This window comes from Acomys russatus, chromosome 27 (genome assembly GCF_903995435.1).
Source record: "Acomys russatus chromosome 27, mAcoRus1.1, whole genome shotgun sequence".
Taxonomy (NCBI): Eukaryota; Metazoa; Chordata; class Mammalia; order Rodentia; family Muridae; genus Acomys; species Acomys russatus.
In genome coordinates, this window is record NC_067163.1 from 41,899,714 (window position 1) to 41,921,923 (window position 22,210).

General features: G+C 39.7%; 1 protein-coding gene across 1 annotated transcript in view; it reads left to right on the forward strand.

The window, feature by feature from the left end:
• The first annotated feature begins 1,711 nt into the window (after positions 1-1,711).
• Positions 1,712-22,210, forward strand: part of Vegfc (vascular endothelial growth factor C) — a 99,749-nt gene continuing 79,250 nt past the window's right edge. The window contains exon 1 of the mRNA XM_051169498.1: positions 1,712-2,351. Coding sequence (XP_051025455.1) covers positions 2,205-2,351 — 147 coding nt within the window. The 5' untranslated portion in view covers positions 1,712-2,204. The remainder of the gene's footprint in view (positions 2,352-22,210) is intronic.

Genomic DNA, 22,210 nt, shown 5'->3' on the forward strand with positions numbered 1-22,210 from the left:
GTGACAGGCTGGCCATGGCAAGGTGGAACTTCCTTCCTCATGATAAACAACTAAGCACAAACTGAGGCACAGGAAGCTAACCCCTGCCACAAACGCAGAGTAATGCAAACGTGACTAAATAACAGTACACACAAAAATCTGGTCAACCTTAAGAGTTCTTTGCATCAACAGTATGATTTGGCTGCCAGAAAATAAACTTGGTCTAAGGCTATATCAACAAAAGCTTACTCTCCGGACAGGACAGGAAAGCCTTTTTTTTTTTTTTTTTTTTTTTTTTAAATTCTTCCTTGGAGTATCTTAAGTATGGAGCCATGCTCTGAATGGCATATTTTATGAACATAAACTAAGCGTGATGGATGAGGATAATTGGAACTGTCAGATTAAAATAAAAAGGAATCTTTTACTGGTAGGAAAAGTTGGCCCTGGGAGAATGTGACAGATATTTCCAAAATATTGGAGGGACTTACATGTGGAACTTCGATCAGATGAATTGTGTGCAAAATGCCAAAGTCAAAAGCAATTGGCAGATGGAAGGAGACTTCAACCACGTTAGTCTTCAATAAAGGAAAGGCACAGGCACACCTTAGGGGCATTCCCTGTTTGTAGAGGCGGTCAAATGTTTCTCTAAATGTTGGGCGTGGAGACTTTTTTCCTCCACCTACAATTTTATCAATTTTTAACATTAATTTACTTAATGTAGCGTTTGAGTAGGCAAGATCCTTTGTGTTTTACATGCTGTTGAAACTGCTTACATGGAACTTCTGCACTGTGCCCACCTGCGCCAATAACACAACAAAATCCCTAGGCGCTTTGCCAAAGAACAAATGCATCACAGCAGCTTGCTCTTTTAGCATATAAACCGTCCCATTCTCATCACCCTCTTTCTCTTGTAAACCGGAAGGTATGTCACGCTGAAACTTTTGGGGTGTGTTTCTTTCAGTGTCCTTCAAGACTCTGGCCCATCTCTCCATCTGCTGGAAGTTTAGGTGTTCCTGAAGATCACGAACACAACATCTATCTCAATAAGACTGCCCTGTATGCTGAGCTGTCTGGCATTCTTGCTTCAAGTTACCGGAAAAACAGTGGAGGTAGTGGTGGAGCTGTGGAGAACTATACTCATTCCGTGGCCCCAAAGGTCTTCGCCATAATGTTGACTTTGTCTTAGGAGTGTTTTAAGACTCTCAGGCTGGTCCCAAACGTCTCTGGGGTCTGCATGAAATAAGCTGTATCATAAGTGGCTACCAGGGCCAAAGCTTGCATCTCCCCTTACCCCTCTGTACCTGCTTCCCGCTACCCACCCATTTCCAAAGCAGGCCCCCACCCCTCTCACCCCCCATCTTTCAGCTGAGCTCAGTCATGTGGCCTCCAAAAACTGGTCCTGCAGTTAGATCCAGTCCTCAGACTTAACTTGAGGCCCTGGTCGCCCCCTCCCTGCAGAGTTCAGAGAGAAGGGCAGAGAAAGGGAAAGCGAGGAGAGGATGGAGGTGGGGCTGGGGGAAAGCGTGGGGCTGGAGGTAGCAAGCTTCTGAGGGAACGAGAGGGGAGGGCAGACCGGGTTCAGCACGCTCCCTCCCTCGGCCGCTTTCTCTCACATAAGCGCAGGCAGAGGGCGCATCAGTCATGCCCTGCCCCTGCGCCCGCCGCTGCCGCCACCGCTTGGTCCCGCGCGCGCAGGAGGCTCGAGCGCCCGGGAGCTCGCGGGCCTCGCCGCCGCCCGGCGCCCCGCCGCCCTCCTCCCGCCCCCGGCTCCGCTGCCACCACCGCCTCTCCCGCGGCTCCCGCGGCCCGGCTCCTTTCACTTCGGGCAAGGGGAGGGAGGAGGGGGACCAGGGACCCGCGGGCTCCTCGGGACGAGTGCAACATCGCAGGGTGACTGGGCTTAACCCCCCTTCTTTGCAAAACGCCAAAAACAAAACCGCGATCCGCGGAGCCGGCGCCCTCGCTTCACCTCGCCGGCCGCCACCGAGGGCAGCTCGGATGTCCGGTTTCCTGTGAGGCTCGTACCTGACACCCAGAGCCTCTCCCAGGCGCGGGCTGCCATATCCCAGGGCAAAAGTTAGAGCTGCTGAGAGCCCTGGGATCCGTTCGCCTAGAGGGGTCCCTGGGAGGAAACCACGGGACTGGGACGAGGACAGGACCTCAGCCTCGCGCCCCAGCCTGAGCCTTGCCAGCGGACCGGCCTCCCGGCTCCCGGTCCTTCCACCATGCACTTGCTGGGCTTCTTGTCTCTGGCGTGTTCCCTGCTCGCCGCTGCACTGATCCCGGGTCCGCTCGAGGCGCCCGCCACTGCCGCCGCCTTTGAGTCCGGACTGGGCTTCTCCGAAGCGGAGCCCGACGGGGGCGAGGTCAAGGTAGGTGTGTGGACCCCGCCGCTTGGGGTTGAGGATCCCAGGAGCCCTGCCCTGGACTGTGGGCTTGGCTTTACTGGGTGTACACAGAACCTGCCTTCCAGAGTGTGTGCATAATTATTTATTTAACCTTTGGATCCAAAGTTAGAGATTGGTGCTAGCTTTCTTGGAGCAAAGTTTCTCTTCTTACCAGGGGAAAGCTGTTACTAGCAAAGAAAGCAACTTAAAGGAGGGAAGGGCCCAAAGAGGGGTCAGTCACACAGATGGAGCATTCTCCTTCAGAGTGGTCTCCCCCATACCCACAGGGGAGCTTGCACCCTGCCCTGGTGGCATGGCTCCAGAGAGAATTTCATTACTGTAGGAAATGCTCTTTTCTTTCCCTGGCTGGTTCTTTGGACTCCAAAGAGCTTCTGGGGTGTGCGACCAGACAGCCTAGGTTGATGGTCCTGGAGTGTTTAGAGCAGGAGCTCTGGGCTTTTTGGACTAGTTTGGAAAAAGTGTAAGAAAATTTAGTAACTGAACTCTAAGGTTTTGGGTTTCAGAATTAACTTGAACTTGGTCAAATCTACTATGCAGCAGAGATGGAAATCTTATAAATCATAATCACGTGAAACCTCCCCTCCCAAAAAAAAAAAAAAAACTTTATAAATTCCGTTCCTAAACGCTGGCTATTAGATACTAAAAATTGAAGGGTCAGTTTTTGTTTTATTTTGTTTTTAAGTAAAATAAAAGTCTCTTTCCTAAACGTGATAGGGTGCCTTTAAAGACAGTCTTATTCTCAGAAGAAGTTATCTTATCGTGTTCCTGGTGTACTTCTCACTGGAACCTTCTAAAGAATGTATTTATAGCATCTTAAAGTTTATACTTGACATAACAGTTGAGTTCTTGAACTCCTGAAAAAGTTTTCTGTTTATGGCACTGTGAAGCCCCCCTGGCTGGGAGTAGACACTGAAGTGTTTTATTGTAGCTGACTGCAAGTGGAAGAAAAAAGCAAGAGGGTGTGTTATTCTCAGTTTTCAGTTGACTTCATTGGTGAACATACACTCAATGTGCAGAGATCAAATCACCTCCCCTGAGTTTGTCTGAGATGAACTTTAATATGGACAAGACCACTACTTTCTCAAAGACCAAACTACCATGTGTTTATATTTGGTAAAAAAAAAAAAAAATTTTTTTTAAATCAGAATTTCAGTTCATTATGAGAATTGTAACTTTCAACACAAACATATTGCTATAACTAACTATAACGATGAGAGTACCACTGTCCCTAAATGCCACAAAAGTAAAGCGCCGGACCCCATAGCACTTCCTGTAACTTGAGATCTTGAAATTTGCCAGACCTATTTACTTTCTGCCTCTGCAAATTCAAGCAGAGGGCTTAGTCAGACAACATCTCCATTGCCTGTGATAACTGGGCTTTGATTTACAGTAGGAAGATGCGAAGCCTGGATGGAGTAAAACGAGAAGTGTTTTCTGATAAGCCGGTCACTACTGGGCCAGTCATGAAGGACTGTGCTGGAGTGTGCATGTGTGTATGTGTGTCTGAGCATGCAGGGGTGTCTTAAAGGAAGGTAGAGAGTTGTAGGGTTTAAAAAAAAAATGTTTCTTCATTTTTAATTTTCAAGGCTCTTGTCATTGGTCATTAAATTTCTCCCTTTCTCTGAAGATCAGTGCATTTTGTTTGCACAGTGTCTCTTTTCTTATTTAACAATCTCTTAAATTCTGTATGTTGAACAAGAACTGAAAGTTATGTGATACGACTTTTTTTTTTTTTAATCTATCGGAGGAAACATTATTTTCGTCTTTGAACTTCATGAGTAGTGTACTTTTGATTAGTAAACTGTTCCCTAGTGGGTAAATAGGACCTTGATGTCCTGTTTTACTGATTCCTTCAGTGAAACTGGGTTCTTGCTGTGAAACTTGCACACAGTAACCCAAACTCTGGTGTAAAGACTCCATGTCTCTCCCTAGTGGCCTTTAAAAGCACCTCAATTAGCTGTAAGCAAGGAGAACTGGAGGGAAACCAGTTGTAGTTTCCTATGAATGACATAAATCCCAGGAAGTCCTATACCAAGATAAATAAAAGATGCCAAATATGTATAGAAATTAACTCATACAAAGTTCTGTGAATTAATAAATACACATGTAGCTTTTTAAAATTCATGAGTATGGAAAAGCCAATAAACTATGAAGCAAAGTTCACTATCCAGTCTTCCTTGTGGTACCCAAGGCCACCTAGGTAAGAGGAAGTGAATTTAGTAGGTTCCCCTTTCTATTTTTTACTCATGATTGTACTACTTAATGAATAGCCCTACAATATTTTCTGAAGGTTGTTACTGGACACAGGTCAGTGCCAGAACACTAAGGCTACTGGATACTGTGGGCATAAAAAGAATCATTTGAAATGTGTTATCAAACTAATGGCAACTTCCGAGCTCAGGGAAAGCATCTGAGTGTTATGCGGAGCTGCAGTGGATGACGCTAAAACATGTTATAAAGTGATTGGCAGAAATATAAGGCCTATGACAGATATAAAGCAGAAGGATGCCATACCATCCACAAACTGTAGCTATCAATAATATATTCTTTTTCCTGTTTTCTCTCCCTCCACTCCTCCCATCTCCACTTTCTGTCTCTCATTAGAACATACACAGGCTTCTATTGGATAATAATCAGATGAAATCTGGTAAGATAAAACAAAATTAACATTGGAATTTGGCAGGGGGGGTGGGGATGAAGGGAGAGAGCCCAAGAGGAGGCACAAGAAACAGATTGGAAAAAAAAAAAAGAAAAGGCCTGACAGGGCATTATGAGACAAGGAACTTCCAAAGATGCCACTGAGCTCATTTTGTGCACTGCTGAGTGTGCAGCCCACCCTGAAGAGTACTTTGTGTCTTCTGGCTTAGGAATAGGGTCATGTGTCCATTCTTCCTTTCAGCTCTAGAACCTTACTCAGGGCAGACGCATGCTGGCTCTGTGCATGCTGCCTCAGTCTCTGTGAGTTCATATGTGTTTGATCATGTTGAGTTGTGAGGTTTTGTTTCCTTGGTGTCTTGCATCCCCTCTGGCTCTAACACTCCTTCTACCTCCTTTGCAGGGTCCCCTGAGCTCTGAGGGAGGGATTTGATGGGGATATCCTATTTAATGGCTGAGTGTTTCAAGGTCTTACTCTGTGCCTAATATCTGGCTGTGAGTGTCTATATTTGTTCCTGTCTCCTGCATTAAGAAGCTTCTTCTATGATAGCTGAGCAAGACACTGATCATATGTGTCTTTTGGGGAACTTTTTAAATACAGTATTTTTTACTTTGAGAATTTTGTTCATCTATACACTGTATTTTGCTTATATTTATTCCTCCACTCTGACTTTCCAGCCCCTTGCAGAAACCTCTTCGCCACATTTTATGTTGTCTTAATTTGTTCTCCAAAAAAGTGTATTGTAGTGGGCGTGCAAATACCTAGATATTTACAGATGTTGGGTTACAATAGGCCAGGTTTTCTTTATCTATTTTTAAATAAATAGCTGTGTGTTTTAGTTTGTTATTTATGGTGTCAACTAAATCAATGACAGTGTTCTTCTAAGTACCATATGTGTGCCTGCACTAGAATTCCCCAGAGGACATTTTTTTCTCTTTTAACCTGATACCAAATAAATATCTGGGCTTTAGTTATTACAAAAAAACAAAAACAAACAAACAAAAACAAAAAACACTTGAACTAATACCCCAAGTCATCTCCACTCACAATCAAAGTGCCAGATGGCTCATATGGAAGACATGCCATTTTTCTGTATATGTGTGTTTTTAAGGCATTTACCACTGAAGTGAAATAGTCAAGATAGGTTATTAGCTATCAATATGAAATTGACATTAAACCATGTTGTATGTTCTGGAATTTGGGGGAGACTCATCAGTGCATCCGTTTGATCTGGGAGCTTTGATCTTAGAGAGGAGTTTGGATTGTAATTGGATGTGCATTTTTAATAGATGAACTCATCAATGCCAGAACTGTATGTACTCTCTAGAATGACAAGCCAATTCTGGGAGAATGAGGAGGCCAATAGAGCAGTTTGGAGTTGGGTGGGTGGTTATACAGACAATAGTAAATTCTACTAAGTTCCACTCTGTTCAGGTAGCTGGAATTCTGCTGGTTGTCTCACCAGCCAGCTGACACCATTTCAACTTAACACTGTAAGTCATGGGAGAAGGATTATTTTATGAACTGAACAAACAAGCCGACTATTGCAACCAATCATGAGATTGGATAGAAGTCATAAAGATTTTTACTTGAGGGTAGTGTAATTAAGAAGCAAAAGAATGTTATTAGATGCAGAGTCATGCACAACACCAGCAGGACAGGGACACAGGGAAAAGAGGAAGGAGCTGTCCCAGGGGATGGGACCATCAGCCTGGTGATTGATTACTGTGAAAGTTGGATAGGAGAAAGCAAGCCTGGCCTGGATGTCTTAGTCATAGGACAATATTGTTTATATTTGTAGAGTGAGGCTATTTCACAGAAAAGGATGGGTAACAGTGCTGGTCCACTGATCACTTATGATACTTGTAGGCATAAGACATATTTAGAAAAGCAAAATAAACATTCAGAGTAAGCCCTACAGCAGTGGCTCTCAACCTTCCTAATGCTGCGACTCTTGAATACAGTTCTTCTATGCTGAATACAGTTCATCAATTGCTCCACATGTTGTGGTGATCCCCCAACCATAAAAATGTTTCATTGCAACTTCCTAACTGTCATTTTGCTACTGTTTGTGAGTCATAATGTAAATACTGTATATGCAAAATATCTGAGATATAACCCCTAAAGGGGTCATGATCCACAGGTTGAGACCCTTTGCTTCAAAGGGACATAGTTGTCTAGGGTCAGTAGGACTTAAGGCATATAATAGATTTCTGACAATTGTTTCTATAATTTTTCTGAAAATTTAAAATTATGGTATACTGCCATATATATATATATATATATATATATATATATTTAGCACGTGAAATATATATTCAATAGATATATTCAACACACAAAAATGTAATTTTATTCATGTAAAATAGATTGTGGCTATAGCACTAATGTGTCAAAATTTAGTTGAAGCATTGTCTGTATTTCTGTGTTCTACAATCTCCACTTGGTTGGACTTCCCGCTCCCTTCACTCCCACAATATCAGAATTCCAAGATTTAGGAATACAAGACTTTTAAACTCTTCTTACTTCACCTCACATCAGCTTCTGTTAGAGATTTAAAGTGTGACTTCCTACAAGCCTCTGAGGAGGACAGGGGTTTGTCTAAGGGAAGGGTGGGATCCTTATCTTCTTTCCGGAATTAGCTGGCAGTTAAGGGCAGACACACAGTGGTACGCATGATTCTCCTACAAGTATATTTAAGTATATTTTCTCATTCCTCTCTCAGGTTTTGTCATCAGTCCGTACGATGCTGTGTTTACTGCTCTAAAGGCGGCGGGATCAGGGAGTAAATGAGGCATGCAATGGCCAACTTTATTCAGAGCATCAGACACTTATACTCTGAGGGTTGGGGGGGGGGTCACATGAGTAAAGTGCACAGTCACAAGGGCAAGTTACATGTGGTAGACAAGCTGTACGTGGGAAATATGTCTTTCCACAGAGGCATATAAACGAATAACAATATCCGGTTATAAAGAGGAATCTGTGGTAAACTCACTCCTATCTGCTATACCTGAAAGGAGCATAAAAAACATACTACAAGAACAATTATGCAGGTTTGAAGAAACTGAAGTCATAAGACTTTGGTCTTGTCACAAGATAAGAAAAGGTGTGAGTTTCTCACAAGCACTCAGAACTTTCCTCCCAAGACTCCACTCTTGGACCATGTCCTGACCATGCTGGGTGTGTACGGATTTGTACATATAAAGCTCAATTCACCGTTCCTTGGCATTCAGTACTTTGTATTTCTTCTTGACTATGATTTCCTGATTGACAACCATTTTTGTGTCACATCATCAAAACTATTTGTTCGCAGCCTGGATGCTGGCTCAGTTGTAACTGGGTTCATAAGGACCTGGTGCCAGCCATGTTGGTATGCGAGTTTCTTTACTGCCGGCTTCGGTTTTGCCTTATCTGCTCCACATTTACACTATCCTCCAGATATCAGTTGCTCCTTAAATACAGTGATGAAGAGGGAATAATAATGGCCTTCACCACCCTGAGAACCTTTCTGGAGCTTTTATGCCTTGCCCTAGTCTCATAATTTTATGTCATTCTGTTTTATACTCTATCTGCATAGATTGCTGTCTTGTTACATTATGGATGATAAACATGAGGCAAAAATTACTTACCCTAGAGGAATAGCAGTACTTTAATGTTGGAGAGTGGGTTGGTAGTGTTTTTGTCCTTATGGGAGCTCATCATATGTGTTTTGATCAAGTTAACTTAGAAGGTTTTGTTTTCTTGGTGCCTTCCATCCCCTCAGGCTCTTACACTCTTTCTGCCTCCTCTTCCACAGAGTTCTGTGAGCCCTGAGGGAAGGATTTGATGGAGACATCCCATTTATGGATGAGTGCAGGGAGTCTCTCACTTCATGCATAATGTTTGACTGTTGGCCTTTGTATTTGTTTCTGTTTGTTACAGGAGGAAGCTTCTCTGATAATAGCTGAGCAAATTACTGATCTTATTTGCCTTTTTGGGTAGCTATCAAACTTTTAAAATACAGTAATTTGGTTTTTTTCTTTGAGAATTTTATTCATGTAAAACATGTATTTTGCTGATTTGTGCACGTGCATTTGCCTATGTGTGTCATATCTGTGTAGGCCAGGGGCCACCTTAGTGTCTTCTTGACCCAATCTCTACTACTTTTGCAACCATATTTTGCACAGGATTTGGAGCTCATTGGTTGGCCTAGAGTGTTTGCATCAGAGCTCTGACTCACCTCCTTGGATTGCATATGAACTCTTCTGTCCCTGGCTTATTATGTGGACACTCTGGTTCAAAATCAAATCTTTATGCCTGTACAGACACTACTGTCAGCCATCTCCCCATTTGTGAAAGACTCATGCTCTTATCTCCTCTCAGAATCTATAACTCCTACTCACTGCAGCCATGTGCAAGAAGGCAGAGAAAAACATATTACAGCCATTAGAACCAATTAGTTACACTTATTCATGAGTGGGCATAAACTGTCTTTCAGTCTTCACCATTTGCGGCATCTTTGACTAAAAATAGTTCATAGATGGCCACTATCTGTCTGTCTGTCTGTCTACCTACATGTCTGCCTGCCTGCTTGTCTGTCTGCCTATCTGTCTACCTGGATCAGAGTTTCTTGTAGCCTCTGTTGTCCTGGAAGTCTCTGCATTCTGGGCTCATCATGAACTCTCTTTCTTTTACCTCTCGAGTGATAAGATTACATGCTTTTGCCATGATGTCTGTTGATTAAAGGCCTTAGCTTACAGGAACATTGAAAGAACAACTGCTTAGCCAGGGCCCTAGAAAGAATTTCTAATAGCTTTTTCTAAAAACGTAATGTGAGTTTTGGGGAAAAAATACAGCTTTCCATGTGTAATGAACCTTCTCAAATAAAAGAGTTCAGAAAGAACAACTGATGGTTGGCAAGAGCCACATACCATCTCCAATATCTGGGCATGTGTCCTGTCATCTTTCTAAGATTTCATCACTACTAGAGGCTGTATATCCTTGTTATTAGCTAAGCATACCCTTGGTTACATTATGTGCAGGTTTGTATTTATGTAAATTCAGAGTTAAGAGATTATCGATTTTTCAAGTTAATGAAAACTGCATGCAGCAAAGAATAACAAGGAATGCTAATGAGTTTTTGATTTGTATTAAGATTCTAAAGTTTACAACAAACACTTTAGTCTTGTAATAGTTTCTTCTGCAATGTAAATGTCCAGTTTCCATCCTTCATATAGTTTATGAAAATAGAGATTGGGTTGAATTTGTTGGTTCTATGGTAAAATGTGTCTTAAAATACATATTTTTTTTCTGATGAATTCTGTTTGCTTGGTAGCTTTGAAAGGTGGGATTCATGCCATCTAAAGTGTTTCAGTGGTCTTTATTCTGGTATTTATTTTATCTTAAATCTTGATTACCAATTGAACTTTTTTTTTTGCTGTCACATAAAGTATATGGTCTTAAGTAGTGAAGGCAGAGTCAAAACTTGCTTTTTCCTCTGCCTGCAGAACTCCTGTACCTTGCTTTGAACTTCCAAGAACAGTGGCTAGAAGTCACCATCGTGGTTCATAACATGTTGCAGTCATGTAACCGACCAGCCAACAGCAGAACTACTTGGATAGAGACTTAAGCAATGGAGACGGGTGTGGGTCCTGTGGTCCTCCCTGAATCCCTATCCTAGCTATTCACACAATGGAGATGGGTGTGGATCCTGTGGTCCTCCCTGAATCCCTATCCTAGATATTCACACAATGGAGATAGATGTGGGTCCCATGGTCCTCCCTGAATCCCTATCCTAGCTATTCACACAATGGAGACGGGTGTGGGTCCTGTGGTCCTCCCTGAATCCCTATCCTAGCTATTCACACAATGGAGATGGGTGTGGGCTCTGTGGTCCTCCCTGAACCCCTATCCTAGCTATTCACACAATGGAGATGGGTGTGGGTCCTGTGGTCCTCCCTGAATCTCTATCCTAGCTATTCACACAATGGAGACGGGTGTGGGTCCTGTGGTCCTCCCTGAATCTCTATCCTAGCTATTCACACAATGGAGACGGGTGTGGGTCCTGTGGTCCTCCCTGAATCCCTATCCTAGCTATTCACATTCACACCCTACCAGTGCCCCCTAGTCCCTGTAGGACAGCAAAGGTTAGCTTCTTTACAAGCAAAGTGAAGATAACAACTAAATCTCACACTGCATCATTGAAGCTTAAAGAGTAGATAGGTAAGTGACTGAAAAACGGATGGGTTAGCACTGTATCTGCCATAAGGCTAGCTTTCTATGATTTAATGGTTTGGCTTCATGATTAGAAGAAAAAAAATCAAAGCATAGATTATGTCATGGGCATATGAACATCTATCCAGAACAATAAAATCAAACTTGCTGCATGTAATGTATTATAAATTATCTTAACTTCTAAGAGGTTATATATGTAGCATGTTCATTGTTCAAAATAAAGCCACACATGTACTGCTTATAACATGTCTTCACCTGTGCTTGGTGCCTGGGTTTTTGTCTGTACTCAAAGGTGACAGGCCTGGCCATAGAACACAAAACCAAGAAACCCAGAAAGATAGAGTAAGCCTCACCTAAAGTGATGCTTACTTGGATCCTTTGGATAACAGCACACTGTTTCACACAGAAATTTTATTATGCCATATAATTTCATATGAACTCATCTTGAATACAGTGAAGGCTTAAAAACATAGAAATTGAATATGCTTAGTAATAAAATCTACACTGGAGACAAAGTAGGAGGAGGCCAAATATAAGGCCAGTGTGAACTACATTGTTTGGTCCTGTCTTAAGAATAAAACAAATCCAAAAAACACTCTTTAATGAAATATGCTAATTATACATATGCTAATATGGTACTTCAATGTACAAACATCTGAAATCTCAACAAAAGTATTATGTATGCTTATAAATGTTGAAAATTTAAAGTTAACTCAGTGCATACTGCCTAAAATATGGAAGTGCATATTCACCAAAGAAAGTATGAAGAAAACTCAGTGGATGTTACATGGAAAAGTTAAACTTCTGTGGGTTTTCTTAGAAAAGTGACTTTATATGCTTCTTTGGGACTGACTTCCTGAATGACAACTGGCACGCGATGTAGCTTCCTTGTTGAATCATGGAATTGACACTTCTTACAGGAAGTCTGATTTATCTGAGTCCTTTAAACGTACTCAAGATACCATACATGGTTTTCATTTGATCGTTCTATTAGGCAATCAGTCACTACTATGAACTTTGTGATTCTCACATGTCCAGTGCTATGTGCTGCTGGGAGTTAAGGCACGTGAGTGCTCAGGAAAAAAGAATTAAGAATAAAAGGCACCAATTGCTTCTCCAACACCAAATGATTGTCCATGAAATAATATGCATACAAGTAATTCTATAGAGACTAAGTAGGTTATATTTATGTATTGGGGAATTTATCTGTATATATATATATGTATATATATGCATGTAATACAATGAAGAAAAAAGGAGGATATAAAAAATCAGGGAAATGTACAATTCAAAGCTCTAAATATGATCTCGAACCTAGACATATTATTAGGATCCTAGTACAGATGTTCATTGGAGTATTTTATAGGGCTTTTAAAAAAATCAGATATGAATCATATTTCTAAACAGAACTCAGTAGCTACACAGCATATAAATGAATACACACATATGCATTATACATACATGAACATGTATGCATACAGTGCACGTGCACTGGTATCACCTCGTTAAATTTTAATTTTGAATTTTAGTTTTAAAATTAAAATTTCATCTAAGGATGCAGATAAGCACTTATGTGGAAGATTCGGAACATTCAGATTTAGATTTTTTACATAAAATAATTTTTGTAGTGATTTTTTTATTTACATACTATTTTTATTTCTTAAAAGCACTGCTGTGCTTTAAAAAAATTTAATTTAATTTTCCTTTTTTGGGTCAAATCAGGATTAAAAGAACATTGTTTATTTAATATTTTTTTTACTTACAGAGAAAAATTTCAAGACATTGATAATATTTTGGAGTCCAGCTTGCTAAAGTACTAGAAAAGATTGAGAAAAAAAAAAAAAAAAAAAAAAAAAAAACCGAAGTAGAAGAGAACAGAAGGGTATATGTGTAAGCACTGTGCAGAGACAAACAGTACATTTCTCACATGGCAATTGACTAGCAATACTGGAAGCTACTTATCTGCTTCCTCAAACAAGTAGTGTGAAATGGTCACAGCTTTTTTAGAAACAGTGAACGTAATTACCTTACTTAGAAAGATGTGTTGGTAGGAACCTGATCTATAACCTTTCACCAGGAAAATGGCCCCTTTTCTCATTTTTGCATTTTACACTCTAGTCAGGTCCGTCCCCACCTCCAAGCGCTCCTCTGACCAAAGCAGAGTAGATGCATTTGACAAATTAAATCAGATTGGAATCTTAAATAAAATGTCTTGCTTTTCTTTTAACTTGAGTGGCCACACAGCTGCCTTGTGTCCCATAATTGAATTCCTATAATCTGTAAAAGGCATTGCTATTTCCGCTCACTCAAACACTTTCTTGGAAGTAGCCAGTTAATATCAAATACCAGATGTGGGTCTGTTGGAAACCACCATCCTTTACTTTGCTACAGTATCATTGCCGAAATTGAATGTTTCTAATTCTTTTTCTTTATTTGTGTCTGTTTTGCGTATTTAGTTACTTTATTCTTTTTAAAGTCCTCTTCCAAGTTTATGTTTTGAAAAATGGAACACTTACTTAGATTCATGTTTGCTTATGGGTCATGACATTAATGACATCCCAGGAAAACAAAGTAATCCTTTTGTCTTGGAGCCAAACTTTAGTTTTGAGAGGGTAGTGATTCATTGTTTGTTGTCTTTGAGTCTCCTGACTTTCTTTTACTTTTTTGGTGTTTAGCCATGCCAAATTAGAACTTGGGGCCAAAACTATTCATGAGTCATGACAATCACACTTAAAATGAGGAATCTGAAGCTGCCTCAGATACACACATTAAGCCAGTAATGAAATCATAGATTTTAATGTACGATTTTCCCCTGTTGACGTTACTAGTAATAATACCTGATGTGTTAAAAAGTAATTCTTACTTAGAAAAATGCAACTTGTGATGTATCTCCATGAGTGTAGCCTCATGATGTTACTGACACATGGCGAAACATGACGATGAGCTAGATACAAGAAATTATGATCAGTACGACTGCTTAGTTCCAAGCTTGTTTGAATGTTCAAGTCCTTTTACAGTTGTCTTGGGTACTTTTCTGTGGCTATGATAAACTTGATAGCTTACAGCTGTCTTGGATACTTTTCTGTTGCTATGATAAACTCGATGACCAAAGCATTTAATTTGGCTTAAAGTTTCAGAAGATTATAATCCAAGATGACTAAAGAAATATGTGAGAGCTCACATCTTGATCCACAACCATTAGGCAGAGAGAGACACTGGGAATGGCAGGAGGATTTTGAAACCTCAACGTCTACCTTAGTAGCACACTGACTTCAACAAGGCAACACCTCATAATTCTTCCCAAAGAGTTACACGAACTAGGGACCATGTATTCAAATATAAGAACCTGTGGAGCCCAATGGCCTCCAAACTACCATCACAGTAATATAGGTTGAGTGATGCTGTTGTGACTGCCACATTTTACACTTAAGTGACTCTGCTTTGATTCATCTGCTCCCTCCTTCCCCTTTCCTTCCTTCATTTCTTCTATATGTGTATATGCTATTTGTCAGCCTGTAATGGATACCATTGGTAAGTGATGAAACCTTTCTGACTATGGGTCTAATGGAAATTAATTAAGTTATGTCATAAGCAAAGAAACCCCCTCCCTGGCTCCTTGTTCTCCATGAGGATAATTCTCTGTACTACCCAGTGATCTTCTTTGCCACAGGCAAAAATGAGAGAGCCAGGTGTGATCATGCACTGAAATCTGAAAATTAAATTCTTTCTATGTAAAGTTAGTAGGTTGAGTACTTGTCAGAGTGACCAAAAGCTGACTCACTCAATGACATCTTTCCAAGACTCCCCAATCCTCCTTCAGCTGGCAATATCTGAAATCCAATTTTGCCTCTCCTGCACCATTTTTAATATTACTGTAGGCATTCATGATAAGAGTTTTTAATTACACCACTGAGAACTGTGCACTGTGGTGAGTATATGTCTAATGTGCCTAAGTTAATATCTATACTCCTTGTGGGCTTGGACAGCTTCCTCTTTATAGGATCATCTGAGACCAATACATATTCAAATTACACACATATATATATTTTAATTTTCAATGAAAATTGAAATACTTTGCCAACTAAAATTTTATGCAAGTTATATTTTTGATATTGAATTGAGCTATACATTTTGTTGTATCTATTGTTTCTATTGTGCATAAAATGATTTTTACTTAGTAAATACAATAAGTGAGTTTTAATCGCTCAGTAAAATGCCATGTGCCCAGTTGCTACTAATCTGAATTTTAATGAGTTTCACATAAAGATACAGATGCTTTAAAATCTTTAATTATTTAGTAAAAGGTCATCTATATTCTTAAGTGTGGATTTTAATGTGGTAACTATGGTTTTCCCTCCAGATCCATGGCTTACCTGTGTCTGAAGCTGCATCGTTTTATCTTAGAACACTGAAGTACTGTTTTCTGTAAAAGCTGAAGTTCAGTCTTTACAGAAATGTTTGTTTAAGCCTTACCTACTCTCATTTTAATTGATTTTTCTTTGAGGACTTTGTTACTCTCTAGGTCCTGTGCTTTTCTATTGACAATAGATTGTCTTATCCTATGTGCCTTAGGAAAAAATATGTCATAATGCCAGAATTATTAAATGAAGGTCAAATTGACTTCTAATTTAGAGTATATTATTTGTCCATAAAACAGAGCGTATCTCATTGGACAATGTAACTTGTGGCACCCAAACATATAATAACTGTTTTAAATCAAAATATCAGACACTCGGTAGGGAGTCTTCTTTGTAGCACATTCCAATGCTTCTTTTATATTACATTTAATTTTAGTATACTACTTTGTGATTAAATATTTTAAGTAGGCTTCAAATTACTTTTAAAAAGGGGGGTGGGACAGATAGTGCAGTTGTACATATGCTGCAATGTATGTATGGAGGTCAGAGGACAACTTTTGGGAGTGGGTTCTCTTTTCTGGGTCTACTGTCCAGTATACTCCAGACAGGCTGTGAGCTTCAAGCCAATTCTCCTGCTTCCACCTACCATCTCACCAACTGTGGAAGCCCTGAAATTATAGATGCAAGTCACCACGTCCCCATCCCATCATCCCATCAGGTAGTTTTGTTTGTATTATGTCTTAATGTGGCTTCTAAAGATTGAGTTTGGTCATGAGGTTTACAGTGTGGTTGTTTGAATAAGAACACGCCCCCCTGCCCCCTCCCCATAGGCTCACATATCTGAGTGCTTTGTCTTCCATTTGGAGAAGGATTAGGAGGTGTGGCTTTGTTGGAGGAGGTGTGTTACTATTCTTCAAGGTTTCAAAAGCCCCTGGTATTCCTAGTTAGTGCTCCTCCTCTTCTGTCTCCCGTGTGGATCAGCTGTGAGCTCTCAGTTTTTGCTGTAGCATTACACCTGCCTGCTTATAGACTCACTCTCTGAAATTGTAAGGAAGGAGCCAGTAAACGTTCTTCTGTAAGTTGACATAGTCATGGTGTCTCTGCACAGCAATAGAAAAGTAATTAAAACACAGTTCAAGTGCTCTTACCCACCAGCGATTTTCCTGTCCCTAAATTGCTTTTTCAAATTACAGAATAACTGTCCATGAGTTCCAGAACTTTTTTTATTGCATATGCGTCTTCATATTCATATGTATAATGCTTTTATAATATTAATTAATATTAATATAAAATATATACTATATATGTCTTCATAAAATAAATGGATGTATATATTAAAAGTTTTAAATCAAGTTGAGTATGAACTTAACCTTCTTTTGGAAGATGGGGCTTTTTATATTTTTATCTCTGATGCTGTATTTTCCTATTATTTTGGCTCTTAGTTTATACTTTTCTTTGAGGGTGAATTTGATTTTAATGTAGTATTAGCTGGTCTTATGACTTGAAATCTTTATTACACATATAGTAGCCATCGGTACATGACTATGTTTGTGTAAAACATACATAAAAGGTGTAAGGAACCACACATTTTAAACTCTGACCCACTGCAGCAGAGGTAGTCCTTCATAATATGAGATTTGTTAAAATTTTGTCGGACTGATTCATTCAGTTGTAACAATTAAAAATCAGTAAGTTTTAGAAATGCCTGAAATTTCTAGTGTTTTTGTAGGCCACAGCTCCGCAAGGAGACTATCAAGGCTGGCAGATCTGGACCCAGAGGGCCTGCACAAACTGATGTACCAACCAAGGACATGACCAACAGAGAACCAAGACCCTTTGTTCACATGTAGCCTATAGATGGCTCATTCTCCCCTTTGGGAAGGCATGGGGTGGGGAGTGTGGGACTGTCTCTGACAGGAACACTGGTGTCCCTGATTTGATTACTGCCCATTGGTGGAGAGGCCCTGTGGGCACACAAGGGAAGGAGATGCAGGCTATCCTCATGAGGCCTGATAGGCTGTGGTCAGATGGTGGGGGAGGAGGACCCTACTTGTCAGAAGTCTAGAGGAGAGGAATAAGGTAGAAGAGGGAGGGAGGGATGAAGGGAAAAAAATATATATATATTCTCAGGAATGTGGGGGGATTTATTTCCTGTACATGTAGGTCAGATGGTGTTTTGTGTAGATGGAGTGGCATTTTGAATCTGAGTTGATGTTTTTTTGCAGCAGGGGCTTGAAATATGTTCTAGTACATTGGATTATGTTTAGCTATTAAAATTGGCTTGCATTCAATTATTCTGGTCCATATAAGTTAAGTCTTTATATGTCAAACAAAACAACATTTAAAAGAGCTAGATCATCACTAAGTTTTGATTCAGTAAGTCCTAATTCAATGTTTAATGATTTTGTAGTGCTAAATTTGATTTTCTGGAAGGTTGTTGAGAAAATAGTTTATTTATGGCATGCTAAGCATCATTTTCCTTTCAAATAGTATGCTTTTTAGAAGAGCGTCTTACATCCTAATTGTTCTTTTCCTAAATGTGTTTTTAAATTTTATTTTTATTTTATTTTATTTTATTTTAGTATATATATATATATATATATATATATATATATATATATGTATAATCTCCTGCATGTCTGTATGTGTCACATGTGTGTGATTGCTTCCCATAGAGGACAAAAGGGGGCTCATATCAGATTCCCTGGGACTGGGGTTTCAGACAGTTGGGCCCTTTGGAATGGCAGTCAGTGCTCCAACTACCAAACCAGCCCTAGAAATATGTTTTTTTTTTCCTTTAGACAAATAACAATAGAAATTATTTGCAACTCAGACAAGTCATAGATGCTTCCAAGCCATGCTGACTGCAAGGAATCTGCATTTGTCACAGCTGGGCCATTAGCATGTCAAGTTGCATTGTCCTCTCTCTGTTCCGCACATTATTTTTTCTATTTCTATTTGTTTTATATTTAAATACCATTTGTTTATTACTGTAATTGTAAGTAAAATAAGGCCTTATTTAAAAGTTGTCAAGTTCTTAAGTTTTAGGCCTTAAAAATATTGAATATCAGTTAAAGTAAAAAAAGCGACCAGATATTTACGTGCACAGTAAGTAAAGTAGACACTGTCCATACAACCTTGAAAGGCCTTATATTTCTGCCAATCACTTTATAACACTTTTTCGTCTATTTAGCAAGCAGTTACTGGTCTTGCTGTTACAGTGTTTAAGTCTTAAGCAAAATCTGGAGGAAGCAATTCCTGTTATTTAAAACAGTTAAGTATTTTATGTATTGGAACTATACCTATCTGGACATGTCAAATAATAAGCATCAAAGAGATACTAGAATCAGACTAACCAGGCTAGCTATACCCTAAACTATTGATAGAGAACATACACTTTAATAAATGCAAATATTAATACTCAGGTGAAATTTCACTCTTGACATAAGTATGTTGTTCACTATGATATATACAAAACACTGAAGCAAAGAAACCTAACACTTCTGTTATAAAATTTTCAATTTTTCCAAAATTCTTAGGCTATAACATCACCGTAGAAAATTGTTTTAAGCTCAGGTCTAGCCCGGGGGCAGGGCGGGGGCAGCGAGTTATCAATCTCTGTTCTTCCTGGTCCTCATTTGGTTTTTTCATTTTTTGTTTTTTGTTTGTTTGTTGTTTTTTCTTTAGCTCTCTTATAAGGTTTCTCTGTGGAAAGCTATGGTAGTATCTTTGATATGTCTCAGGGCATGGATATGGTTATTTTTCCTCCTCAAAAAGATCATGTGTTGTGTCTTATGCCATAGCTCTATTAGCTCTGACTCAATTTATTTGTGCAATTCAGATAATTGGAAATTTTCATGGCTGAAGCCTAACTATCTGAGGTCATGGAATACAGCAGAACTTGTAACCATAGTTTAGTTCTGGTTGAAAAAATGAAGTAGGGATTTATGAAAGAGCTTTTACTTTTCTCCTAAAGAAACTATTTTTCTTGTTTTCCAATTTGCTTACCTGTGAAGTAGAAACTGTTCTTCAATTTTGAATGATACTTCTGGTCTGCGTGTCAAAAGAAAATTTTCACATTCATGTGGACCAAGACTTTCATAATTACTGACATAAAAGAGTGTCTTTCTAAATTTACACTACATTGGGCTGAATGTACTGACATTTAAAGTTAGAGTAATTTATATCTTTGTATTCAACTTCTGTACTTTTCTGATGGATTCTTTAAAATGTCATTTCTTTTTTTTTTTCCTTTTTAAAAAAATTATTAATTTATTCATCCTTTGTATCCTCCCATTCCTCCCTCCCTCCCATTTTTCCCCTTATTCCCCTCCCCTATGACTGTGACTGAGGGGGACTTCCTCCCCCTGTATATGCTCATAGGGTATCAAGTCTCTTCTTGGTAACCTGCTATCCTTCCTCTGAGTGCCACCAGGTCTCCCCATTCAGGAGACTTGGTCAAATATGAGGCACCAGAGTACGTGTGAAAGTCAGACCCCACTCTCCACTCAACTGTGGAGAAAGTCCTGTCCATTGGCCGCGACACCACATGCTGGCGAGGATGTGGGGAGAGAGGAACACGCCTTCATTGCTGGTGGGAATGCAAACTAGTACAGCCACTTTGGAAATCTATCTGGTGCTATCTCAGAAAACTGGGAATAGGGCTTCCTCAAGACCCAGCTATTCCACTCCTTGGAATATACCCATAAAATGTCATTTCTGTTTAATGGATGCTTTATGATGATTTATTCAATAGTGACTTTCAAATAAATACAAGTTCTCTGCATTGGTAAGGTCACACTCTTTGTCCATTCTAATTGTTAAAAGTGTTAGTAAAGAGAGGTTTCCTTGCTGAGAGATGAAGACTTCGCTTATCTGTGTGTGTAAGGACTCAGGTTAATAGATTGTTTAGTGGTTGTAGATTCTCCTCCAGTATCTGAGACTTTGCTAACACTGAGTGACTAGGTAGATTTCTAGTATCAGGCATGGCTTCCCTCTTGTTGAGCAGGTTATAAGTCCATTGGAGAGCTGTTGATTACTCCCAAGCGTGCATACCACTGTTGCACCCTTAGGATTATTGTGCCATGCTGGTCATTGATGTGGTGATCTATAGCAGTCATTACTGGGTAGGACTGCCTCCCTCCTTTGGATATTTGCATGGTCAAGGAGCCCACTCTTTGCGACAGATCGAGGCATGTGCATCTCAGCAGTGCCCAACAGCCTAAGGTACAACGAAAATTGTGGAAGAGCAAGTGGAAAGATTGTAAGAGCCAGAAGATCAGGCAATTTGCTGCGCGACTGTGTACCGTAGTAGAGCCAGAAGCTACACCCATAAAGTATCACCAACACAACTGCCCCCAAATGGATGAATGAATGAGGACCGCACCAGTAGGCATGCCAAAGTAGACAGGGAAAAGCTTATAAAGCCTCAACCATACACAAAGAACTGTAGGCAACTAAGGAATGCCAAAAGTCAAGAAGTAATCTTCCCAGGGAAGAGCACACCAGTTAGTTACCCAATACCAAATGGACAGCCCTGAAAACATACATAAGAAACATTATACTGACTGAGAAACCTATATGTAGGAATATATATGAGCATACATGTATCATGCAATAACAATTAATGAAGAAAAGGACCATGCATTTGAAAGAGAGCAAGGACAGACATATGGGAGAGTTTAGAAGTAAGAAAGGGAAGAAAGAAATATTGTACTTACGTTATGACCACAAAAATAAAAAGTTGTTTTAAAAAAGTGCTTATAGCTTGAAGAGGAACCTCTGATAGCTCTGATTGTTTGGAAAACTAAATAGTATGGAGATGGGAATTCGTGAAGATTTAAGAGAGAAAATTTGGTTAAGAAGTCTTCAAACTGACAAGGAATGATGCTTGAAGAAAGTAGTTTACTAAATTTCCCTCAGATCAACGAATAATTAAAACACCTGAGCTATCCAGAACTCCTGATTGATTATAGGCCCTGGGAAGCCTGGATTTGTCATCACAGCCATCAAATGGGACATTAGGAAAGAATGCTCACAGAAATTTAAAACAGCTGGGTATACAATCTATAGTTTATAAGCTTATCTCATCCGTCAACAACGGCTTGCAGATGTCACTTGAACTGTTTTAAATACAGTTCAAATACTCAAAGGAATGTCTAGAGGTGATTAAAAAACGCCATTGGGTGACACTCAGAGCTTTTCTTCTGAAGTGCTTGTCCAATATACCAGCAAATGTATACAAACTTTCTACATTGATTAAGTGTTTCAGGTTAACATTGTTAGAAAAAAATAAACAGTAAATAAAATGATGTATGTGTTACTATAATTTTTTCTAATAGATTACTTATAGGCTCAATATATTGATTTCAATTAATTTTTTTCCTTAGTCATAAACTGGGGTTGGAGACTCCAGGCCAGGCAACAGTACAGCTAAAGTGATTCAAGATTTGAATCTTGATAAGCCTTCTTCCTGCAACTAATTTATTTCCCTGTTGGGCTAAGGATTTTGTTCATTTTAACTCCAGAACATGTGCCTGAACTCACTTCTGCCAGATCGTTTTCCCAGTTGTTCCACTTCCTCGGCGTCGACAGCA